Source organism: Excalfactoria chinensis, chromosome 15 (genome assembly GCF_039878825.1).
Source record: "Excalfactoria chinensis isolate bCotChi1 chromosome 15, bCotChi1.hap2, whole genome shotgun sequence".
NCBI classification, from domain to species: domain Eukaryota; kingdom Metazoa; phylum Chordata; class Aves; order Galliformes; family Phasianidae; genus Excalfactoria; species Excalfactoria chinensis.
The window spans coordinates 12,829,039-12,852,182 of NC_092839.1; the positions used below are offsets into that span (position 1 = coordinate 12,829,039).

The 23,144-nt window shown below is 48.0% G+C and overlaps 1 protein-coding gene across 3 annotated transcripts; it reads left to right on the top strand.

The window, feature by feature from the left end:
- The first annotated feature begins 1,214 nt into the window (after nucleotides 1–1,214).
- Nucleotides 1,215–12,620, top strand: UBE2V1 (ubiquitin conjugating enzyme E2 V1). Of its 3 annotated transcripts, none has more exons than XM_072350452.1 (4): nucleotides 1,215–1,322; nucleotides 5,305–5,453; nucleotides 8,577–8,702; nucleotides 9,079–12,620. In XM_072350452.1, exons 1-4 carry the CDS (start codon nucleotides 1,301–1,303, stop codon nucleotides 9,223–9,225), a joined length of 444 nt encoding a protein of 147 aa, XP_072206553.1. In that variant the 5' UTR covers nucleotides 1,215–1,300; the 3' UTR covers nucleotides 9,226–12,620. The 3 variants fall into 3 exon arrangements, with proteins under 3 accessions (XP_072206553.1, XP_072206554.1, XP_072206556.1); XM_072350453.1 differs by having other exon boundaries at nucleotides 1,261–1,316; XM_072350455.1 differs by lacking the exon at nucleotides 1,215–1,322 and adding an exon at nucleotides 4,546–4,672.
- The last annotated feature ends 10,524 nt before the right edge of the window (nucleotides 12,621–23,144 follow it).

A 23,144-nucleotide genomic window follows, 5' to 3' on the forward strand; every position in this document is an offset into this window, starting at 1 on the left:
GTTATCCCCTCCCAAACCTGGTGCAGAGGGGAAGGGAGCTACAACAGTGGGGTTGCACTGAGCACCCACCTTGCCCCAGAACTGCAGCAGTTCCAACGGGAGCACCTGGCATCTGCACCCCCAGCTCCTGGTCACGTTTGCCGAGCAATTGTGCCACCTAGCTTCTGCCCTGTTCGTTTCCCCTGCTGCTCTCAGCTGCCTCTGAAATGCAGCGTTAGGCTTCAATTGTAGTCTGACCAGCAGCAAAACTGGTGTTTCTGTTTTTAAAGCAGCATCAGTGAATAACTGGCAGAAGTGGTGCCGTGGCTGTGCGCTTTGGAGTTGATATAGCAGGATAAGGGTTTGAATGGCAGTCATGAGCCTCTAAATCTCTTCTAATAATTTCTGTGAAATTTCCATGTGATGTCTCAGGACAAAATTTTGCAAATATGTAGTGCAAGACAAAGCAGAATTTATTAATTCATTTCCTCCCAGGTTTGTTTGTTTTTTACTGTACTGGCTAGACAGAGGCAAAGAGAAATGATGCTGATGAAGCACAGCACTCTAGGTCTGCCTGCTGTCATGTCTCATCTGGCAATGCCTTTTTTAGACTCCATATCTGCATAGTCCCAACCTTTAGGAGCAAAGTGGGGACACCCATCTGTGCTGTGTCTTTTCTGCTGCATTAGGGAGGGCATTGCGTGCTGTTGCCTGCTTACTTCGGCTGTGGTCACTATGGGTTCTGCACAGAACACATGCTGTTTGCAGCACAGCTTGCTGTCAATGTTTCATGGTAACAAGAGAATGGCAGCAAACTAAATGAAATGTTGCACCACTCTGATATTTTCCTTAGCTGAAGAAGTTTGGGAAGCAAATACATAAACAACATCAGATTATTACCAAGTGGCTGGATAATTTAAGAGCATTGGGAGCTAAATGCTGCTTGTGTTCTGGCCATAAGGAACGTAGTTTGGCCATTATTAATTGCATTGGAGTTTTATAGGACGTTAAATGCTTGAAAGCACGCCCGTGTTTCAGGCGTCCCTGGAGGAGCTGGGGCTCTGCCTTCCCGGAGACAAGCCGGCTGCCGACCTCCGGGGTGCACGAACAGCCCGGACACCCCCCGGCCAAACAGAAAACGCGGCTAAACTCGTGTGCGCCCGCCCGCGCGACGAAGTTCGGGAGGCTTCCCGCGTGCACCACAGAGCTCTCGCCTTCCGTCGCCTCGTCTTTAGCGCGCCCGCCCGCACCGCGAGGCCTCACTTCCCGCGTTGCGTTGACGCGGCGGCAGGGGGCGGGGCTCCGGCGGCAGCGGCGCAAGATGGCGGCCACCACGGGTGCGGGTGAGCGGGCGGCGGGGCCGGGCTGGGCCGGGGGGCGCTGGGAGGGGCCGCCTCTCTCCGCGGGGCAGCAGGCGGCGGGGCCGAGCCGGAAGGCGGCTGACGGAGGGGCGAGGGCTGCGGCGAAGGGAAGAGAGGAAGGGGGCGGCAGCGGGGACTGGGCCGAGGGGCGCGGCGCGGTGCCCGGCCAGGGGGCGGCTGGGCCGGGCCGGGCTCCTTCCTCTCGGCGGAGGCCGGGCCGGGTGGGCTGGGGGCCGGGGGTTGCGGCTGGGCGTGACTCGGCGAAGGGAGCCGCGGAACGTCCCAGGCGGAGGCCCCGCCGAGCCTAGGCCGCTCCCTGCCGCCCCCAGCCCGCAGTGAGTCCCGCTCCGGGGCTGCGGGCGGAACGCGGAGCGCTCGGCGAGTGGGCGGCGGCGGTCGGGGAGTCGAGGCCGAGGGTGCCGCTTCCGAAGGGCTCAGGAAGTTGAATGGTGATTTCCTGCCTCGTTCTGCACCTGCTATGAATGGTTAAACGGCCCCCATCTGGTTTTCATTTTCACGTTAAACTAAATAGCAGTAACCAGACCTCAGTGTATCTTTTCTTGCTGATCCTTTCTGGCTGACCTATGCAGAACAAATAATGTGGTTTCATTCCTGTTTGCCAGTCTCACCTACCTGCTCTCGTAAGCAGTGCCCAGTGTGCCCCAGCAGCGCCATGCTCAGATCGCATCCTCTGGGGATGAATGTGGGAACATCCAAGGGCTGCACTGTGAGGCACAGCGGAAATATCTAGAGGTACTTTCCTTAAAGACAGGTTTCTGCTGGTGGCGTTCCGGCCTTCAAGAAGAAATGTCACAGTGCAGTTAATTAAGTTAATTAATGCAGTTAATAAGTAGTTACCAACTTCATAAAAAGGTTCTCTGCTGGAAGCAGGTGGCTGTGAGGTGTGGAGCACCTGGCTAAAGCCTACGGACAGCGCATATTTCCACTGCCACATTATCTCACTTCTCTGCTCCTGTAATCCTGTCAGTCTGCTCACTTTCTATTTCCTGTGTGTCTGGAAGAGCAAGGCCAGTGACTGTTGCTTTTAAGCCAGTGCAGCTTCATGAGTTATTGTCTGTGTGGTCCTGGGGAGGGGCAGGAAGATGGAGATCCAAACTGCAGTGACTGAGTCTGGAGCCAGCCCTGCACAGCTCCTCTGTGCTTTTGGGATGAGCTGTATGTCGGTAGCCACTGTCCATCAGCCACACTATGCCTCTGGATTGCTGTATTACCTCATATTCTCCTGAGCTGTCCTCGGCCTTCAGTGTTGGAAGCAGTACAGAGTCATGGAGATGGCAAGCAGGTACTCAGCTCCTTGCCTCTAAAACATGAGCATCAAACAAGCACTGCACTTAGCTGCTCTTGAGGAGGTGTATTAAAGGCTGAATAACAAAAGCATGAATGTAAACAGCAGAAAGAATTTTGATGTATGTGAGCAACAAAGGCGGTTCAAGTTAATGGGTTTTTAAGATCCCCTGGCAAGTTGTCTTAGTTTCAGCTGGGACAGAATTGTTCCCTTCAGAATGTCGGGTATGATGCCATGTTTTGGTTCTAGGAGAAGAAAAACGTTGATAGCACAGTGATGTTGATAATCGCTGCTAAGCAGTGCTGTGCAGAGCCAAGGCTCCAAGGAGCTGGGAGGGAATAGAATCAGGACAGCTGACTTACACCTACCAAAGGGATATTCCATACCATACAACATCAAGCAGAAGGAGTTTAGAAGGGGCTGGGAGTTCATCATGCTTTCTTCTGCTGCCTGTCTTTTTCTCAGTAAATAGTTTTATCTTAACCCACAAGTTCTACTGCATTTTCTCCTCATTTTCTCCCCCATCCTACTGGGGTGGAGGTCGGCCTCTTCTCTCGTGTCATTAGTGATAGGACCAGAGGGAATGGTTTCAAGCTACGGCAGGGGAGATTCAGGCTGGACATTAGGAAGTATGACTTCTCAGAAAGGGTGGCCAGGCACTGGAATGGACTGCCCAGGGAGGTGGTGGAGTCACCCACCCTGAGGGTGTTCAAGGAAAGACTGGATGTTGTGTTGAGGGTCATGGTTTAATGGGAGCTATTGGTAATAGGGGAACGGTTGGACTGGATGATCTTTAAGGTCTTTTCCAGTCTTGGTGATTGTATGATTCTGTGACAGGGAGAGGCTCAGATCACATTTGCTGGGCATCACAGTAGTGTTGCCCAGGGAAATGTGGTTTGGTGGCATGATATGCTCAGTGAAAGTCCTGCAGAGCAGCAGCATGTGCGGGTGGTGATGGCATCTGTCTCCATGGATTCCAATTAGGATGGGATGCCTGATCTGCCTAGCCCAGTTGTGAGGAGCACACTTGGACCTTCCCATGCTGAAGGCCTGCAAGCTGCATCATAATTTGGAGGTTTCGTGCTAGAGAGATGGCAGCCGTCTCAGAGAGGTCCCATTCCTGCTCAGGGTTTGGGATCAGCCTCATGGCGATGGCTTCACAGCCTCACTGACTCATTTCCTTTCACAGCCAAAGGTTTGTATTGCTCAGCAGTCATAGTCACAGCATGATCTAGCGTGGAGCTGCACTGCACTGTGCCTTGCAGCCCCTCCTGCATTTGGAGCTGCTCTGATAGGACCGGTAGATACCTCTCAGCTGGCTCTGGGCTCCTCTCTACAGCTGTGTCACTAAATCCCATTTACCTGGAGTATTCTGAAACTTGATTATTGGAGATGTGGTACCAAACTGGCCAATAAACTAATTCCTTCTGTAATTTGCTTGTAGTGAATCAAATTGTGGCAGCTATAATTCTGGGAGCAAGAGTGACTTCAACGTTTAGTTTTTGTAGGCCATTAATATACTTCGAAGGAATGTTAAGAACACCAGAGCCACCAGACTTTAAGAACCGCTGCATTGTACAGAGCTTTAGGCCCTCTGCTATGGCTGCCCATGTTTTCAGGGAGCTCTGGAGATGGTTCTCAGAGCTCTGTATTGGTTTCTTTCTGATGTCCTCTGCATGCAATGTGCTGTGAACGCTGGATGAGGTGACGTTTTAGGAGAGGTCTACTGGGTTCACTTTGGATGCCTCAACGCAGGTTGCTCATTCTTTTGCTGATGTGCTGCATCAGTGATGATGAAGAGCATTTGTTAGGATTTTCCACTATTGCACTTTGGTGCATAGTTCATTTTGGACTATTGGGGCGAAAAAATAATCTAAATCCCAAATTTCTCGTTTGTCAGGTGAAAATAAGTCCATCAAAGGTATCCTGGCAATAATTTTTTTTCCACTGGAAAGACATGTGCTCTGCCTGGATATCTGAGGTAGAAGCAGCGGCCTGGAGTGTGCATCTGTTTGTGGTAGCTGAGGTATGAGCACCCTGAGAGGGAACAAATAGTCCCATGTGGCATGGGATCAAGGTCCTTCACCATGGATGCAGCATTGTGACTGCGAGTGTCTCACTGAGCCCTTGTGCCATTATTTGTCATTAATGCAGTGGGAATAAGAAAATTTCCCTGTTTTACCTTGTATGTTTTGAGGAATAATGTGCCAGCAGTTCAGAAGTGCTGAAATGCTGTGGTGATAAGGGGTCGGGGGTAGTAAGGACAGCATTGCTACTGACAAAGCCCGCTGAACTTCAGATTAACCTATTAACATTGTGACAGTGTTCTAGTTGGTTGTAGTGAGATTTTTAAAAGCTGTTAGAGACTTGACTCCATGAGGGACTTGACCCTGCTCGCTTTGTAGAATCTGGTACATTTTCATGCTGCACATCATTTAAACCAGTGCTAATAGAGCTCCGTAATGCTCTGTATGTCTCTGAGTGGATGGAGAAGTTTCCTTTCGTTTTGCTGCCTGCCTAACATCTGGCCTGTCAGACTTTCAGCATATTTGGTATCCCTTGAAATCTCCATTCTACGCAGAAGGCTATCTGTATGCTGTTGAGAAATGGTGGTATTTTACATTTTGTATTTAAAATATTGTTCTGATTGTTTTTTAGGAGTAAAAGTTCCTCGTAATTTTCGTCTGTTGGAAGAACTTGAAGAAGGTCAAAAAGGAGTAGGTGATGGAACAGTTAGTTGGGGCCTTGAAGATGACGAAGACATGACGCTCACAAGATGGACGGGAATGATTATTGGGCCTCCAAGAGTAAGCATCCACTTGAATATTAAAATACCAATGTTACTTCTTTTTTTTCTTCCTCTTCTCTTAATCTAAACACTGAAATAAAAAACAAACAAAACACAAATGAGTGGAAAAACTCTTCAGTAAACGACTTAAGTTGAAAGATCAACTTATGTATACTAATGGACTTCATGCATCTCTGTGTCTTTTTGCTTACGATCTGGAATACTGTCAGTACCCATCTCTGGTTAGTCCTGTCACGTGTCTGCTTTGTATTTACAGATTCACTAAGACCTAACTTTTGAGATTCCAGGATTCTAGTATTCTCTGCTCTTGAATACAGTAAGGTTTAAAATCCTTCAGCTAGTGAGATTACACACGGAGCTGATCTAGGTAAAATGTGGATGTCCTGTCAGTACTGCTGGTCTTTCTGCTGTGTCCTGTTGAGTTTATGGGTTTGTTTTGATTGCAGAAATACTGGCATGCTCTATTACAGTTTCAGCTAACTCAGAAAACTTGAATTTTAATGAATTCAGTTACTTTTCTGAATGTTCTCTCCCAAAGTTGCTTCTTGTAATGCTGTTAACAGTATTATATATATATACATATAACAGTATGCTTTTTGATAGCACTGATGTGTATTCTATGTCTCCTTTCCTTCCAAAAACCTTACTCAGCTGAGGGTCTGTGGCAGTGAATATTAGGGCTTGACTGTGCATTCTATGTATGCATGTATTCTAAAAACAGGTGTCTGTTGCCCCCAGTTCTGCTGTGTATCTCTTTTTGGTTCCCTTGCTATCTCTGCCATGAAGTGCAGATAGGTGATGTTCCTTCCTGCAGTAGTCTGTGTTGTCTTCTGTGTCTGGCTTCATTATCACTTCTCAAAAATTCCAGTGCCATCAATATGGAAACCTTTACAATCCACCATTCATGCTACCGCCTGATGTGTTTCCATTTTGTCAGTTACCTCTTCTGACTCAAGATGATGATGTACAGGAATTAATAGCACTTTACACATGCAGTACTTCTCTATCTTGTCCAGGAATGTTCTCTTTTTGCCATTGCTAACATCTCCCCTTATATGATCATTTCATTCATTTATGATATACCCAAATTGTTTCCCAGAATGACATTTGATTTTAGAACATTAGAAGAGCCTTAATGAACCTACGTTAGGATTATGAGGAAGGCTCACTGTGCACCTACACGTTATGCAAAATGTAAACAACCTTGAAATCTAATCTAGAAATTTAAATAGAAGCTGAAATGTGCAAATAGGCCTATGTTGACTTGTCAGCAATGATAGAAATCTGCAGCTCCTGTCCTACTGCTAACCAAGGCTAGAGGACTATCACAAAAGAATTATTCAGCTGTGCCTCTTTAGTCTTTCTGACACACTTAGGAATTCCAATTTTTATTTTTATTTTTACCATTCGTGAGTTGAGGTAATTGTTTGGAAGCCGCAGCCTGCTGTGATATTCTTATTTGTGAGGAGGTTCCTCTGCTTTTAGCTCTGTTTCACGCAGTCATGTTATTACCTTTTTTTTTTAATAGTATGTGAGAAATACTGTCTTTGGAAAAAAGTCAAAAAATCCTGTTTTCCTCTGAGTAGAAAACAGTCGTGCTTGTGTCAGGTGGAGGAATCTGGTGCTGGGCATCCTGCAGGGAAAAATGAACTGTTGTGCTGAGCTGGGTCCAGGCTGCTGCTCTGGAGTGTCCCTGCTACCTTACATGGAAGCATACTGCTCCTCCCCAGGCTCGGTGCAGATGGTTTTGCAACCAGTCATTCCTCTTGCTTATACAAGCTATTCACTAACGGTGGTGCTGTCAGAACTTAATCTATTTTATACTGGCTGTAGGCCTGTGCATGGTGAAGACTTTCTGTTCACTAGTCTTAATGTGATGTGGTTATATGCAAGGGCCATAAAAAACTGCAGACTTTGGTGAGTTAATTGCTCTGTGCATAGAGCTCACGTGGTTCTGTCAGGAGACTGGGACAGTCCAGGCTGAGTCAGGTAACTGTCCTCCAGTCTCTGGAACAGTGTTGTTGCTGTTTGCAATCAGGATGCAGACGGGCTGCTCCAAAAGTAGTGCCTTCTATTTTGTGATGTTGGCCAGTGATGTCAGAGGTGGATGTTGGTGGTGTAGCAGTAGGGACTGAACCTTCCCACCAATTGCATTCCATTTTGTTGCTGTGTGACAGCTGGCAGCAGAGGGGCAGTCTGACAGTGGTGTCTGACATAGAAGTATGGAACAAAGGGGCGGAATCAAATTCCTGCGTGCAGAAAAAATGGCACCCATTGACATTCATTGATGATTGCTGAACATATATGGAGACCAGCCAGTGGATATTGGTGCAGTCATGCTGGTGCCTTTCTGCATTGTCAGTAGCAGTGTGAAGGACAAGCCGTGTTCCACGTGACCTTGCACAGCTGTCGTACAAGAAAATGAAGAGTGCCTTGATCGGCTCATCTGCATGAATCAGCTAATGGTGGGGACTATGTTGAAAAACAATGTTTTATAGCTGAGAATTTGCTCTATCAAATAATGTTATTGTGCTCTATGTATCTGTGGTAGATTCTATGGAAATAAATAGGAGACATTACTTTCGGAGCAACCTGTGTACTTTAAATGTACTAGATTTTGGAGCATTCACTTTTCAGGGAGCTCACGCATTGGGTTGACGATTGACCAAAGAAAGTATTTAAGTGCAGCTTTAGGACCAGCCAATTTCAGATAGCTCCCTGCACTAGAGCCATAGTTTTGACTTCAAGATCATGCCTGTGATTAGTGAATTGATAAAAACAGAACTGATTTATAAAGATGGTTGAAAAGTCCATAACTAAACTGTATGGTGATAAGAAAAAGCTTTTCAGGGAGTGAACAGGAAGCAACACCAACTTCATTCTTCATGTGAAAATTCAATGTGTGCTTAAAAAAAAAAAGTAGAATTTAATATGCAGAAGAGCAGCATTTAGTGCTCCAAATATTGTAAACTGAACCCAAAACAGAGGGAGGCAGCATAGAATGCAAGCAACTGACCTTCTGTTTAGTGGTTTGTGTCCCTGAAATAACCACTGTTTTAACCAAGTGATTGTTGAACTGCCTGATATAATTGTTCCCCCTTCCTGCTTTTTTTTCCCCCAGACAATTTATGAAAACAGAATATACAGCCTTAAAATAGAATGTGGGCCTAAGTATCCAGAAGCGCCTCCATTTGTAAGATTTGTAACAAAAATTAATATGAATGGAGTAAATAGTTCTAATGGAGTGGTAAGTTTTTGTTTTTTACTATTTTACATGGTTTTCATGTGCAGCTTCTAATGAATGCTTTTTATTTGCAGTTTGCTTTAATACTTTTTGTTTGCTCGTACCATTTCTTAGAGTAGAAGGAAAGAGGGGAGTAGGAGGGAACTGTACAAACTGAGAGAATTCTGGAATCAAAATGTACTATTCTTGTACATTTGCAGCTTGCAAATAGTTAAGCATGGATTAATTATGCTTTCAGGAAAGCCACTCGCTTGCTTTTGCATTCTTTGGTTTCTTCCACTCAGACTTCTTAAAAGATCCTTGGCTGGAGGGTGTGTGTGGGAGTTTTCCGTATCGACGTTACTGATTGTGACAGGAATGGTGTTTTTGTCTGTTCTAGGTGGACCCCAGAGCCATATCAGTCCTAGCAAAATGGCAGAATTCTTTTAGCATCAAAGTTGTTCTGCAAGAGCTTCGGCGTCTAATGATGTCTAAAGAAAATATGAAACTTCCTCAGCCACCCGAAGGACAATGTTACAGCAATTAATTAAAAAAATAATCATGCCCCCTTATTCAATTTAAGCTGTCTTCATTTTCCACAGTAGTAAATTTTCTAGATGCATCTTGTAGACCTCAAAATACTGGAAAGGAAGTTCCCATTCAGAGGAGATTTTTCTTGAGATACTGTAAATGATACTAATTTTTTTTCATTTGAAATATAAGTTGTGCTATAACAAATAATCCTGTCGTGTAACCACTGTCCACATAGCTGAACTTCTGGTATCAGGAAAAGTTGATTTAAATTTATTACTGTCGAGACCAGTGTGGCACATCTAACTTAACTGTGAAGCATACATCCCACAATCACCTTGCTGTGTGTCTGGCCTGGATTGTTTTGTTGTTTATTTTCTTTTTCTGTCTTTTGCAATAGAGTTGAAGCTCAGGGCTGTTTATTAGAATAGGCACAAAGGTTTTTCTTTCCAGTATGACACTGGGCTTTATGGACTACTAATGGGGATGTGTGCTAACCTCCGTCATCCCTCCCTTTGTGCTATCTCTAGTAAAGGCTGAATGTGACTGTAGTCTTTTTTGGTTTTATATTTTTTTTTCCATGCCATGGTAATCTGGGGCAAGCTTTCCTCCTTTCCTCTGGCCAAGGCATAGATTGTATTTCTCTTCCTGATCTTCCTCACCAGTGATGTGAGCACTGGGTGAGGGATTCAGGGTTCTTTTAATCTCTTCCCTCTTCCCCTCTTTTTAGCAGGGATGCTGCTTTCTTTTTGCCCCTCTCTGTGTCTCTTCTCACCCTTGGATGGCAGGGGTAAGCACTGGGGCAATAACTTGACCTATTCCCTCCTGCTTATCGTTTTGGTTTTGCAACAAATTTAGTCTTCACCAGCCTGGGAATCAAGAGTATCCGTTCTGATCACAAACGTGGATTTTCCCCGTCCCTCTGGCATTGCTGCCACACCACCAAGCTGGCTGCGGCTGATGTTAGGCTTTTGACGTGGTGAAAAGAGCAGTAATCTACCAGGATGACCAAAACCTGCTGCCAGGCTGCACGTAGGTTCAAAACACACACTCCAATTCGAGTAGCTGTATTTTGGTGCTTTGGAATGACCCGGGAACGTTGACTAACTGAGTGCAGCACCCAGGCTGGTGCTTCTAAGGGTCTGACAGACAAATTGAGTCAGCGTAGATTCCATTAGGATTCTGAGTCTTGGAAGAGGAAACGCCCTGGCGAAGATCCGGGGAAGTGGTGCATAGAGCAGAGTAAGGACCGGTATTGGCTTTGCATCCTGGCAAATTGCTGCTTTTTCTGTTTTACTCTTTTGGACCACTAACTGCAGTGTGGATGGATGCAAGCTTACATGCAACCAACCCAGTGTGTCTGGAATTTTATGAAACGATCAAGTGTTTGTGTAAAAAAAGAAAAAAAGAAAAAGAAAAAAAGAAAAATCCATTTTAAAGCAGCAGCTATCAAGTCAGTGAACAACAATGTTTCCATTAACTCTTTTGAGGAAAATATTAGTTGTAAGGATTTAACATCCTCTGTAATTAAGGTTTAACATAACAGTATTCCATAAGCAGCCTTTTTATTGTATCAGACCATTGCCTGATTTTAATATAATAAAAAGTGTGCATTAATATTAGAAGGCTTTAATTGTATTTATGTTTAGATTTTGATCCCCTATGGAATTTTTGATTTGTTGGGAGTATCTTCCTACAGATCACACTTAGTTAACAGCACGGAAACTGGTGGTGAAAGGCAATTGTCTTTATCCAGCTGCTGCTGCTGCTGTGCCAAGGAGAAGCTTTAGTTTTAATTCAGCCCTCGGACAGACCTGTGTAGAGCTGTCGGTGGCAATGCCAGTGGTGCTGAGGAGCTGCCTGAACTGCTGCTGCTGCAGTGCCGTAATCCTGAGGAAGGCAAATCCACGTGTGGTTGCGTGCAGCACTGTCGAGTTAATGAGGAACTTCACAGCCTGCAGCTTTACCTGGTTCTTCTCAGCTGGTGAACTGTGAAAAGCAGACTCTGTAAACCCGGATAAAGCTGGAGTTGCACAGTTTGGGCTTTTTTGGGTGCAAATTGTCTCCACTAACGAAGATTGCCGAAGGACCCAGTTGTGCGTTCAGTATTGTGATGAAGCGCGGATTTCTGCGTTTGGGGACAGAAAAAGGGATGAGCTGCATGTGTGGAACTTCTGCTGTCCTCTGGTCCTTGCTGGTCATAACTCGGAGGGCATCTGTGAAGAGAGGGAGACTAATACTGTGTCAGCATTGTGTGTGTTTGAAGTAGCTCTGTATCTGAAGGTGTTAAATGGGAACAGAAAATGCTTGGTCGTTGCGGAGTGGTTCTTGTATGGCTCTGTTTTACTCAGCTGCTGTGAGAATGCCCACGTGCTGCTCAGGAAGGTGCGGTTGGTGTGTGGTCGGTGCTTCCCCCGCCTTCAAACTACAGGTACTGGTTTGAAAACTCCAAAATGGTCAGATCTGCGTTGCCGGTTGCACAGGTTGGTGTGTTCTGCTTTGACCCGAGCCACCTTCACTGGGATCTGTGCTAGCCATAGGCCTCGTGATACAGTGTTGGGGGATGCTTTAAAAAAGAAAGAAAAAGTGTTTCACTGTTCATTGTCTTATGCAGGAGGTGCACTCGGGAACACTTTGGTGCTCTGTGCACTGCTATTCCACGCTAAGTATAAGCAGCATGGAAAAACAGCTCGCTAGGACTCAGATGCCGTAGAATCTGCATGCTGCGCCACTGAATCCACTGCTTTGGCTCTGTCAGATGTGTGCGACCTCAAAGCTCCGTGGGGGCTGAGACGGATCATCCCTGCCAGCACGTGCCCCGGGCTTGTTCGTGCTGCACACGTGGAGTTGGGCAGCGAACCTGCGTCCTCCCGCGTGTATTGCTCTTCTGGCAATGCCGGGCAGGGTGCTCCGCTGTCCCTGCTGACCTCGGTTTGCACTCCGACCTGGTGTCTCTTGAAGTAAAGGTGCGAGATAATAAATACTCCTGTGGCCACGAAATAGCTGCTGCTCCTGGGGGCTTGTGCTGGAGGTGTCCGCTCGGGGTGAGGCCGCGCAGAGCAAACCCCGCCGCCCGTCCCCTCGGGGGCTCACGGGGCGCCGCCCGCGGCCCGGCCGCGCTCCATCTGTGCGCAGTGCCGGCTCGGCCGGTAGGGGGCGCCGTAGCGCCGCGCAGTGCCGCGTGCGGCGAGGGAGGTTCGCTCCTCGCGTGGGGAGCTCTTCCCGTTTATCCTCAATCAATTTCTAGTTTAAAAGGCCGTGGAACGCGGTTTTGTTTTGTTTTGTTTTGTTTTGTTTTGTTTTGTTTTGTTTGTTTTGTTTTGTTTTGTTTATTGTGCCATGAGGGGAAGGCCACCAGTGTAGTGAGATTTGAGTTGCTAATAAAGACAGCTTATTTGCTTCTTGCTCTGATGTAATTAAGCTCAGTGTGTTTGTATGGGGAGAATATGCTTAAATATGTTTTTTCTGTCCTTTTAGCCTTTAACCTAGAGCTTAGGGTTTAGAATTTAAGTTTCTTCCATCACTGTTAGTGGAACAACTTTTAAGCCAAAAGGTGCCATTAGATGCCATGTGTGACGCAATTGATGGAGCTTCAGCCCACGTTTGGACTGGGATGAGGGGCAGGATGCGGCCGTGCCCCTACTTGTTGGGCACACAGCCTGGCCAGGAATGGGCCCCAGCGTTTTATCTTAGTGGTGCTAAACAATGTGACACAGAGCTCCCTCTGAAAGCGGCAGACGATGTGATTAGAGGAGCAGTGTTGCTATGCCAGTTTTAAAAGGGAAGCAAAGTCGGACTTTTTCAGGTTTTCCTGGCGATGTGCAGACGTGCTCTGCTCCTCCAAACAGCAGCCTTTGCAGTGCCTTGCCCACAGCTGTCGTGCTGTTTGTGGCTCACCTTGGATTTGTGGTACTTGGCTGCTGGGCACTTGAGGTTGTGCTTCATCGCCAGGACAATGTTTCCTACGTCAAGGAAAAGCACAGTGAATTCACTACTTTATTTTAAGCTGGCATTGCCTTACATTGAAACAAGGAAGTTGCAGTTCTGCATGTCCCTGTAAACGTGTCTGCTTCAAGCTCTATCTTGAGCTGAAAGGAGTTGAAGAAAGCTTGATGATGATATTCTTAGTATATAAGCTTTTCTACGTGTTAATTTGAATGTAAGAAACCTTCCCTGGTGGCTTAGAGTTTTCCTAAGTGAGTGGAAACTGACACATTGCGTGAATCTTTGCTAAGATGCTGTTCAAAGGCAAGCTGACCTCGCTGTTGACCAAGAGTCACTTTTCCTAATAGTTTCTCAGTTTCTCTAGTCTTGCCGTAGCAAACTGCCAACACAGCTTAACTTTCAAGCTTGTGAAGAGCCCTGTGAAGTCAAATGTATATTAGGGACATGCTTAAGTGCTTTGCTGGACCAGAGCAAGTGTGCTGGGAGGGGGACTTCTGTGGCCACTAATGAGTATCTTCTTCCCAGCCCTCCCCTCGCAGTTCCATTGTCCTTGGTGTTGATGCCTTTATGTTTCCCTAATGTCTCCCATGTTTCTTGCTGCAAAAACAAAGAAAGAAAACAACAACAAATACCACGAAAGAAAGAGAAGAAGACAAGGTGGAAGATAAGAAGATAAGGTGGTTTCTCATCATTTTATATCTGTCAAACAGCTTGTTGCTTTTTTCATCCTTATCTCTTTTTCAATAAAGCCTACAAAGGGTTTTCAGAAATGTGGGTTCTGTCCTAATTTTCTGCCTCTCAAGCTGGGCTGTCGGTGGCTTTGCCCTGAGATGCCTCGAAGGCCTTGTGGTATATTATGGGTAGTAAAAAGGAAGAATAAGCGTCAAATGATCTTTCTAGAAGTCCTTCCCTGACTCGGTTGCTGAAAATGTGTTCGTTTGTGTTGTCCTGTCCCACTTGCTCTCCGCTCTGTGAAGGCAGTCTTAGAATAGGCAAAGCTGAAATTGCCTTTGAGGGAGATGAAAACCAAGAATTCTAGAAAGAGAAAGGAAGCAAAATTCTGAGCCAGAATGAGTCCATTTTACCTTGTCCCTGCTCTCTTTGTAGGTCTGTGTGTTCATAGGTTTCCTCATCCTGGTCTCCAGATCTGCAGAGGTTTGTGGACTCAAGATGAAGGACCCCGGGGAAGGTTCCTGCATGTCTGTGTCCGTGCGGTGTGAGTGCTGGGGCTGGATGGGCCGGGGACAGGCAGGGCTGGCAGCACCGGTGTGAGCGCACTGGGAGAGCAGCACGGCTGTGAATGGACAAACAGCTGCTTTCTCTCCATGGAGCAGCAGGGAGCATGTGTCAGAGGAACGCACACAGTCCCACACCTTCAGAAGTGTTCCTGGAAATTGGGATTAATGCTTAATTACAGCTTTTTGTAATCACTGAGGCTTGGATGCTGTGTAAATAGGGTCTTGATGAAGAACAACTGTCTGACACTGCGGCAGTGACTGAGACTTGAGAAACAACTGTGGAAGATATTTGCCAAACTTCTTTCCCTCCGAAGAGACCTCTTAAATCCCTGGGCTACCAGATTATGCCTTGTCCGGGGTTAGCAACCAGATGTTTTTCAGCTGCTTGGACTGCTTTCCAGCTGAGACTCAATGAGTGGCTGTCCAACGTGTAAGTATTAATATAAACATTTTAGAGGCCTTGCCTGGAGCAAGCCATTAAAAACTTCCCACAGTACCGAGAGTGATGCTGGCTTCCTGGGATCAGCATCAGGAGCAGGGCAGGCAGGCTGCCACCTGCTGCAGCATGGGGCCGCCCCTTGCTGCAGTGGCGCCAGAGCAGTGTGGTCCCTGGAATTTGATTATTTACGTTAGCAGATAATTTAGGCCAGAAGGCTTAGAGTGTTCCTCCTGTGGATGTCGTCATGCTTCCCAGCAGAACACAATCCCGGGTCCTGTGTCTCTTCCCCTCACCCCACAAGTACACCAGAAATGCTTTCAACTTTCCTTCTTCTGAAAGGCCCCTGTCCGCTAGGTTTAAGCTTGTTTGCAGCTTGCTTGGGCCTGTCAGAAGGGGAGGACTGCATTAAACCCAGTGTTTAGAGCCATGTTTTTAGTTATTAGATATCTTTCAAAAAAATAAAGAAAAGTTCCTAACAGGGAGTTCTTCTGGGATATTTTCTGTTCCGTCTGTGAATTCAAACACGAGCTCTGAAAGATGCTGCTGTCCTGTCGAGGTGCAAGGAATAGCTCCCAGTGTCCTCACTGCTTCCATCCCGTTTCAGGGCTTCACTTCTCCAAGACCCGGACTGCTCTCAAACCCGTTGGCTTTTTGCAACAAGCTGTCATGGTTTTGTGCTGTCAATATTCTACATCATGACATCATGTGCGGTATGAATCAGGTCCCGTCAGCCCCAGGGGACATGTCTGTGTGGCAGGGCAGTACCGTGGGCTGGAACTGGGTCACAAGTTGGTCCACATTCTTTCTGCAGTGAGTGCCACAGTTGCCCATGGTTCCCTTCCTTCTAGAGTTCTGTCACCGAATGGAAGGTGCCACATCCCTGCCAAGCTGCCTGTCCACGAGAGCTGGATGATGACTGCTGGCTTCAGTCAGCACCTCTGCTAAGTGCTCGCTGCCCACCTCGTTCTGCCTATTCAAAAGGCACATCGGTGTGTGGTCCTGCAAGGTTTTGTGTTGCTTACATGGGCTTTGCCAGCCCCACATGCCAGATCCATCTGTCTGGTGGCCTCATGATGCTCTTACATGGGGTGAGTACTTCCTGTTGTGTAACTACTTGTAATAGTAATAATAATAATAATAATTAGGATTTGGAAATGAGAATTTTAAAGCAGCTTCTCAGAGCGAAGTTGCACCCAAGTAGTTTTCATGCTGTGGTTTAGATCAGTTCTCTCTGTTTACAAGCAGTGAAATTTTGCAGGGCAGAAGTATGCTCTTTCAGCCTTCCCAGCGTTCCCATGTTTTGGAGCAGAATGACTGAGACGAGCCCCATGTGTGCTGACAGTGTGTGCCCACAGCTCCTCTGCTCCTCCTTTACAGTCCAGGAGGTGTTTGCCATCGGCCCTTGGATCCCCCGGCCACGTCCCCATCTCACACTGCTGTGCTGTGTGCTGCCATTACAGCACGGAGCAAGGACAGCACAGAAGGCAGCTCACTGATGTGAGATACGGCCAGAGGGGGCGATTAGCACAAGGGTTCTTGTACACCTCTGTCTCACTTGGGCTGAGCAGTGCCTGTTTTCCTGGATCTGTGGACTGTCTGCCCACAGTGCAGCCAAGCTGGGGACATTTTTCTTCTTGTGCAGCAGTGAGAATTCAGCCATGGCCCCAAGGCCTTTCAAAGGGCAAATGTGTATCAGCTGTGGAGCCAACAGCACCTGCAGAACTCTCAGAGTTGGGAAGCCCCTGGCCTGATGTGGACAACGTGCCTGGGGCGAGGAGGCACGATGTGGATTTATGGCAGGGGGATGCTGCTGAGCTACGTCTTAATGAGATGACTGGCTCAGCAGTACTGGTGCAGTGTGCCGGCACTCATGCAGTTCCTTGTACGCCCTAGCAGTGGGCTGAGACCTGGCTCAGCAGCAGCCTCAGCTCTTCCCAGTGGGGGAAGGCATCCCTGTAATTCACATGCATGTCTTCTCATGGGGTGGTTGGAGTCGTGCTTTTGGGAACAGTTTGGACATTTAACTTCACTAGGACATGCTTTTTAGCACTTGTGTAGAATGGCACCTGTAGTTTTGATGTGACCTGGAGTGAATGTGTTTGTTCATTTTTGTTATTTTTTTAAAAACACTTTTAGTAATGTTAATTAATGGAGATGTGCTTACCAGAGGGATGTGAGGAGCAGCCCATCCCCAGCCATTTACCTTCCAGGTTAACTCTGTCTCCTGCCATGAGGAAAAGCAAATCCTGAGTCCTGGGGCGGCTTCTAATCCCTACAACACCGCATGCATGCAGTCTGTCCACGGTGGGATGAATGTGGGGTTTGTAGGCTGCCTGTCATTGCTCAGCCAGATTCTGAATCTTTGGGACAGGAGGTTCTTGCTGGTGGCTCCTGGTGTCTGTCAGGTCAACTTGAGACCAGCGATGTCTGCAAGGAAAATCCTGACAAATCCCATTCCTGTGGCAGCAGCGAGTGCACACAGGCACAGAGCTGCCCAGCCCAGACGGGGACCTGGCTCTGTCTGTTTCCATTCCCTGCATCCCTGTGTGGGAGGAGGAGGTTGAAAAGGAAGCAGAGGAGTTTTTCCTCTTTGTCTCACAAGCTAAGGCATCGTTCCAAGAGGGAGCTTTCTGCCCTAGAACTGAGTGTTTTCAGTCATTCAGGTTCCTTGTACTTCTCACTCGTTTTTTACTCGTTCCAATTTATTTTTAATGACCCTCAAGACACTTGTTTGTAATAATAAACAGCAAATGCATGGACACAAATGAAACCATTTCAGGTCTGAGTGTTTTTAATAACCTTGCTGTGAGAAACAGACCCAAGCCTAAATGTGAAGAAACACTATGAAGGCTCCCTCCCACTGCACTGACAAGTGATTTCAGAGCAGCTGTTGCACACGCAGCCCAAGACAGCTATCACAGCACCATGCTGACTCCCCACCAGCCCTTCAGACAAGACTCCCCTTGGTGCCACTGCAAGCCATTTCCATGCAGTGCTTTTGTCTTCCAAATGTAACCTGGTTTAAGCAAGCAAAAGACAGGGTGTCAGGTAAATATATTTTATTAATATGATAGGTTTAAGTTAGAGAAAAGCATAAAAAGCTGGAGATGACAGAGAGCAAGCAGAATGGGGCTTTGGGGGGCTGAAGGTAGGGGTGAAGCTCTGGCTTGAGGCTCTGCTTACCCTTCCCATGGGAAGTGCCTGTGCTGCAAGCTGTGGTTCATTGGCTCTGCAAGTGGGGAGACGCCGAGCTGAGGCTGATGTTTACACGGGGCTGCGGCTTTGCATTCACAGTCCTCACAAGCACACATGGCCCCATCTGGGGGATGGACGCAAAATTCCCATCTGGGTTGCTGTAGCAATACAATGCAAGGGAAAAAGTGACAATCTACATTGTTAGGCCTTGCACTGTTTAATTAAGTAAAATGTTATTAGCTATTTTCAGTCGTGTAACAACTCGGAGGGAATCATTGTTTGCCAAGAAAAATAATCTTTCGGGTCACCCAGAATCCTAAGCAGGCCCATGGCTGCAGTTCAAGGCAGATATCCAGGGCCAGCTGAGAACAACATTACCCTGTGCCTGACACTGTGGGTCTGACTTTCAGGGAAAAAAGCATTGGCTGCCCGCTGCCACCTCAGCTTTGCCACCCTAACACAGCTCTGTCCCTTCTGGTGGCTGTCCCTGTGTGCTCCCTCGGCTCCTGGCCGTGCACAGAGCAGGAGTGCAGAGCTCCGTGCACCCAGGGCTGTGGATTTATGGCCATGTGTCTTTGCCCTCTGCCAGGTTTATCTTCCCACAGTGATGTTCCCCCTCCCTGTTCCTCACAACACCCCTGAAAAATAATAAATGGCAGCAGCCTCTGTAAACAGAGCCTATCTCCATCGCTGCCTGAGATGTGGACAGGCTCAAGTGAATGAGCAGAGCACAGACTTTAATTGCCATCCTGTCAGCGTGTGGCACTGAGCGTTAGCAGGGGAATACCAGGGCACGGGAGATGGATAAGGGCTGGGCTGGGGTCAGCACTACAGAAGCCACGTCTCTGCTTGACCCCCACCAAGATAAGCGCTTCCTCCTGCCAGCAGAACGTGGGTTCCTTCCAACCTGAGAAGGAACGATCTGACCTACTCTGCCCACCTGTACTGACAAGCCCTATGCCTACGTCTGGAGGGCAGTGGGCCCAGTGGGGCTCAGAGCTGTGAGCTGCAGCTTGGTGGCCCCTCACAACCCATGGCCTGGTCCAGTGCGGGCCTGCAGGAGAGTTCTGGGGCATTCTGCATCAAGCAGGGAGAAAGAGAAGCAAAATAGGAGTCCCCCATTCCCTCCCCTGTGCGCAGAGTACTGTATCGTTTGTGCATTACAGAATGATCCTGCAAATCCCAGGTAATCCCTGGGATGAAGGCCCTGCAAGGACCAGATGCACCACTTTGGGATGTGGGGAGGTCAGTGCAGCTGGAAACACCCAGTCTGCAGAGCCCTGCTTAGGGCTGTCACAGTGCAGGGATGGCTTTGGGGTGGAAACAAGGGGATGAGGGTCCCCCACCTCAGTGATGTGGTGTGGGTCAGGGGCAGCCCCGTCGGCATGACCTGGGCTGTGCCCACCCTCCCACCCTGTGAGTAGAGCCCGGTGTGTGGTTAAAAGGAAGAGGAGAAAAAAACAAAGACCAGTGAGCCCCAGTCCTCAGATTGCTGTTTACCCCTCAAGGAGCACAGAAGCATATTGTCCATTTAATAGAAGCCTGTAAATCATTGAAAAACATTTATAAAATAATTGAAGGTAATGGGAACCATTTGTTTAAATAACATCACATTCATGCCCCAGAGGTGCAATAAAAGTTAGATTAATTGATAGGATTTTATATCTCACTGTGAAAAATCAAGTTTCCCAGTTTGGGAAAGCTGCAAATTCATCAGGCACCCAGCTTCTATCAAAATAGTCTTTTCCATGCAAAGAGGCACTATCAAAATAGTCTCTTCCATGCGAAGAGGCACATTTATGTGACCCTGAAGGGTTTGGGGATGAGAATTATTTACTTAAACTGTGAAGTGAACTAGCCAGTGTGAGATTCTGACCCAGATTGAATTTTTTTTCTTCATCTCCTGTCTGCTGTTTCATTTTGTTCCCATTACAATAAAAGGCAAATAAATATCTCTAAGCCAAAGGCTCATTCCTAATCCAGGGCTAAGGTTTCCTGCATCTGTCTGTGCCCATAAGAATGACCCCCCAAAGCAGTGGGACCAAAAGCCGGCAGCACTCTGTGGGGCTGTGCGCGGAAACCTGCCAGGTGCCTCCCAGCCTCTGCTCTCTGTAATTGCTCTGTGTGGTTTAAAGGGCATAAAAGTGGAACAAAGTGTGGTTTTAGTAACAGGGCAGCTCACATGGTGATGACACCTCGCTGCTCTGCCAGGACCTGCATTCAGCCACAGCCATGCCGAATTTTTCCCCAAGCACACTCTGATTTTGGTTCTCTCCTCTCCATTTATAGACTTGAGAACTGGAGTGAAGCCAGCAGTATGTGGCCTCTATGAGGCATGATGGCGGAACTTGGGACCGTCACTCCCCAGCTACCCCATCGTCTAGGGCACCTGAGTGATCCCCATCAATGTTACAACATTTGTTCTATCAGATCACCTCCCTTGTGGTCCAGCCGTGGGTGCTGACGCCTGGAGCTTGCAGAGCAGAGTGGCACAAAGCACACTGCCCCACAGAGCCCACACTGATCTGTCTGCAGAGCCTGGCTGAGCTGCAGCCAGAGCACGCCACGCAGCCTGGATTCACATGAGCTTTTGATAAAGGCACCCTGTCAAACAAGGACTGAATAAATCATGATGTGTTACCAAGAACGCATTACAGCTTTTAAAACAACCACCGTGGCATTCTACCCCACGGACTGATGAGTCTGGGGATGCCAGATCCCTGGCGCTCCGCAGCCTTGCTGGAGCCAGCTCACATCTGGAGTGCAGTAAACGTACCCAGAAGCAAGAAAGCAGCTCTGTAAGGGTCAGGAGTACAGAGAGCGGCTGCTGACTCCAGGCGCCACCCCAAAACCCACATGCATTTCCTTGTGTAAACACATGTGGCCAAAAGGCAGCCACGGTCACCTTTCTCCAACGTGAGCCCAATAAAACCACCAGCAAAGTGAGGAACAATGTCACTATTATTGTTTTAGAGGAATTCCTCCAAAGCAGAAAAGCATAGCCAGGCTGCCTACAAGAGTGTCTTTAAAAGCAGGGCTGACAATTGACTCCAGAGCTGAGAGGAGGAAAAAATCCCCCTGGGATTGATGGTTTGCAGTTGTTGAGGCTTACTGAGCCTGTCAACCTGCAGGGCCTGAGATGGGTACAGGGTCCCCATGGTGCTGGGAGTGGGGCTGAGGGTGTCAGGGGTCCCTTTGCTGTTGTTGTTTGAGGTGATATCTTTGCATTCCTGGGCAAGAGAAATGTCAGTGCCTTAAAGGGGGGCAGACGGAGCCTGGAGTGGATTTTGAGCAGCTGGATCATGCCCTGCAGCTGCTCCTTGGTGCAGCATTGCTCAGGGCATGGCCAAGCACATGCAGGCAGAAGCAGCAGAGCTGTAAGTGGGGCTGGGTCCTGCCCATGCACAGGTGTATGTCAGGGCATGCTGGCAGCTGTATCTGGGGCCAGCAGCGGGGCAGCAGGTTGTTGGGGGCTGCTGGAGATGTTGTCCAGCTGCTGGGCTTGACACTGCACCCGTCCAAGCTGAGCAGGACAGCACTGCTGGCATGGGCAGGGCCTCTAACTGGAAACATATGGGAAAGGAGAAGCGACACTAATATGAGGCTTTGCTGATTGCATCTTCCACGGGCAAAGCACAGAGGGTCTCCTGCAGCAGAGAAATAAAACCGAGCCCCATCCACCAAGCATGAGGGTTTTCCTGTACGGGGAGGCTGTGGCACAGTGACATCCCCTGAGCTGGGGACATGGCAGGGGCAGCGGGGCTGCCTTCTTCGAAGGGGCACCAAGAGTTCTTTGCTTGGGGTGTCAGGCACAAAGGAGTCTTCATGGAGTAAGGTGAGGCTGACACTACAGGTGGTGAGAGCTGGGTTTGTGCTGCCATCAGGAAGGGTTTTGTGGTGGCCAGGTGGGTTCACTTCCCCACCATCACCTTCATCGCTGCCAGAAGGTCTTGAGGCAGGAGCAGGGGTAATCATGAATCCACAGCTGGGCTGAAGGCGTGGAGGTGGAGATGATAGGGAGATTCTCCATGCTTAGCACCTGATTGAGATGACCTTGCTCCTAGATAAGGGACTGTCCTCCTATGGGACGAGAAGGATGCTCAGTGATAAGCTCATCAAATAGTTAAGTATGTTATAGGCCGTATGACTGCTCCACAGAAAAAAAATCTCCAGTGAGTCAGGGTCCCAAAAATCCTCCTTTAAGGAGCTTATCTTATCAGATAGAGAATACAGCTCTTGGCAAGGAAACAAGGCTAGCTCAGCCTGAATAATGGCCTGAGCAAAAGCATTGCAAAATGGAAGGTGCATTTGAAGGAGTCTTGACATTGTAGACAAAGGGGTGAGGTGAGGGGAAGAGGATTAGTCATGTGGGCCACAACCCACAGATGTGGTGCTTCTCCAGGGCAAGCTCTGCGATGTCCTTCCTAGGAGGACTCTACATTTGCCTTCCAACATTTCCCTGTGAGAGCAATTTGGGAGCTGCTCCCAGCCAAGTCTGCTCACTAATTCCTTCCATCAGAGCTGGGGCCAGCAAGAGAGGGGAGAGTGAAACTGGGAAACCCTGTTCTCTCTGGGCCACTGAACAGCAGAACTGCAGCACTGGGCTTCCAAGGGGACCTCAGCAACAACAACGGTGACTGCCCATGGCTGATTTCTCCTTCACAACCTCAGAAGGCTTCTCTGTTCCTCTGGTCCCTTTGTCCACATGAGCTGGGTTGTATGGGAATGCAGAAATCACTCTGAATAATATGCAAATGGTGACCAGGATGTTTACAACATTCAAATTCCTGGGCAATGTCAGCATCTGGGGAATAGCATCTGAAACCATTCCCAATTGTAGGAATATTAACACTGAGATCTATGCATTCCCTGCTCCTTGTTTCTCCCCATACTGATCGGGATGAGCAGTTTCCCCCTACTTAGAAAATTCTTCCCAGGGCAGTTGCTGATGCTAAATTAAAACCTCCCTGGAGACTTCTTAAAAGCTACTGCACATCAGTAAACATCTGAAAGTGCCCGTGTGTGGTGGAATGCGTGGGATGCATTGTGTGGTCCCCGTGATCTGGTGCTTGATAAATTCCTCCCGGCTGACAGGACAAAGGGAAGCATCTAATCCAC

Excerpts from the sequence above, each read along its gene's own strand:
- UBE2V1 (XM_072350452.1), top strand. The coding sequence starts at position 1,301 with ATGGCGGCCACCACGGGTGCGG. Across the intron at positions 5,454-8,576 it reads TGATTATTGGGCCTCCAAGA|ACAATTTATGAAAACAGAAT; the intron begins GTAAGCATCCAC and ends TTTTTCCCCCAG. Across the intron at positions 8,703-9,078 it reads TAAATAGTTCTAATGGAGTG|GTGGACCCCAGAGCCATATC; the intron begins GTAAGTTTTTGT and ends TGTCTGTTCTAG.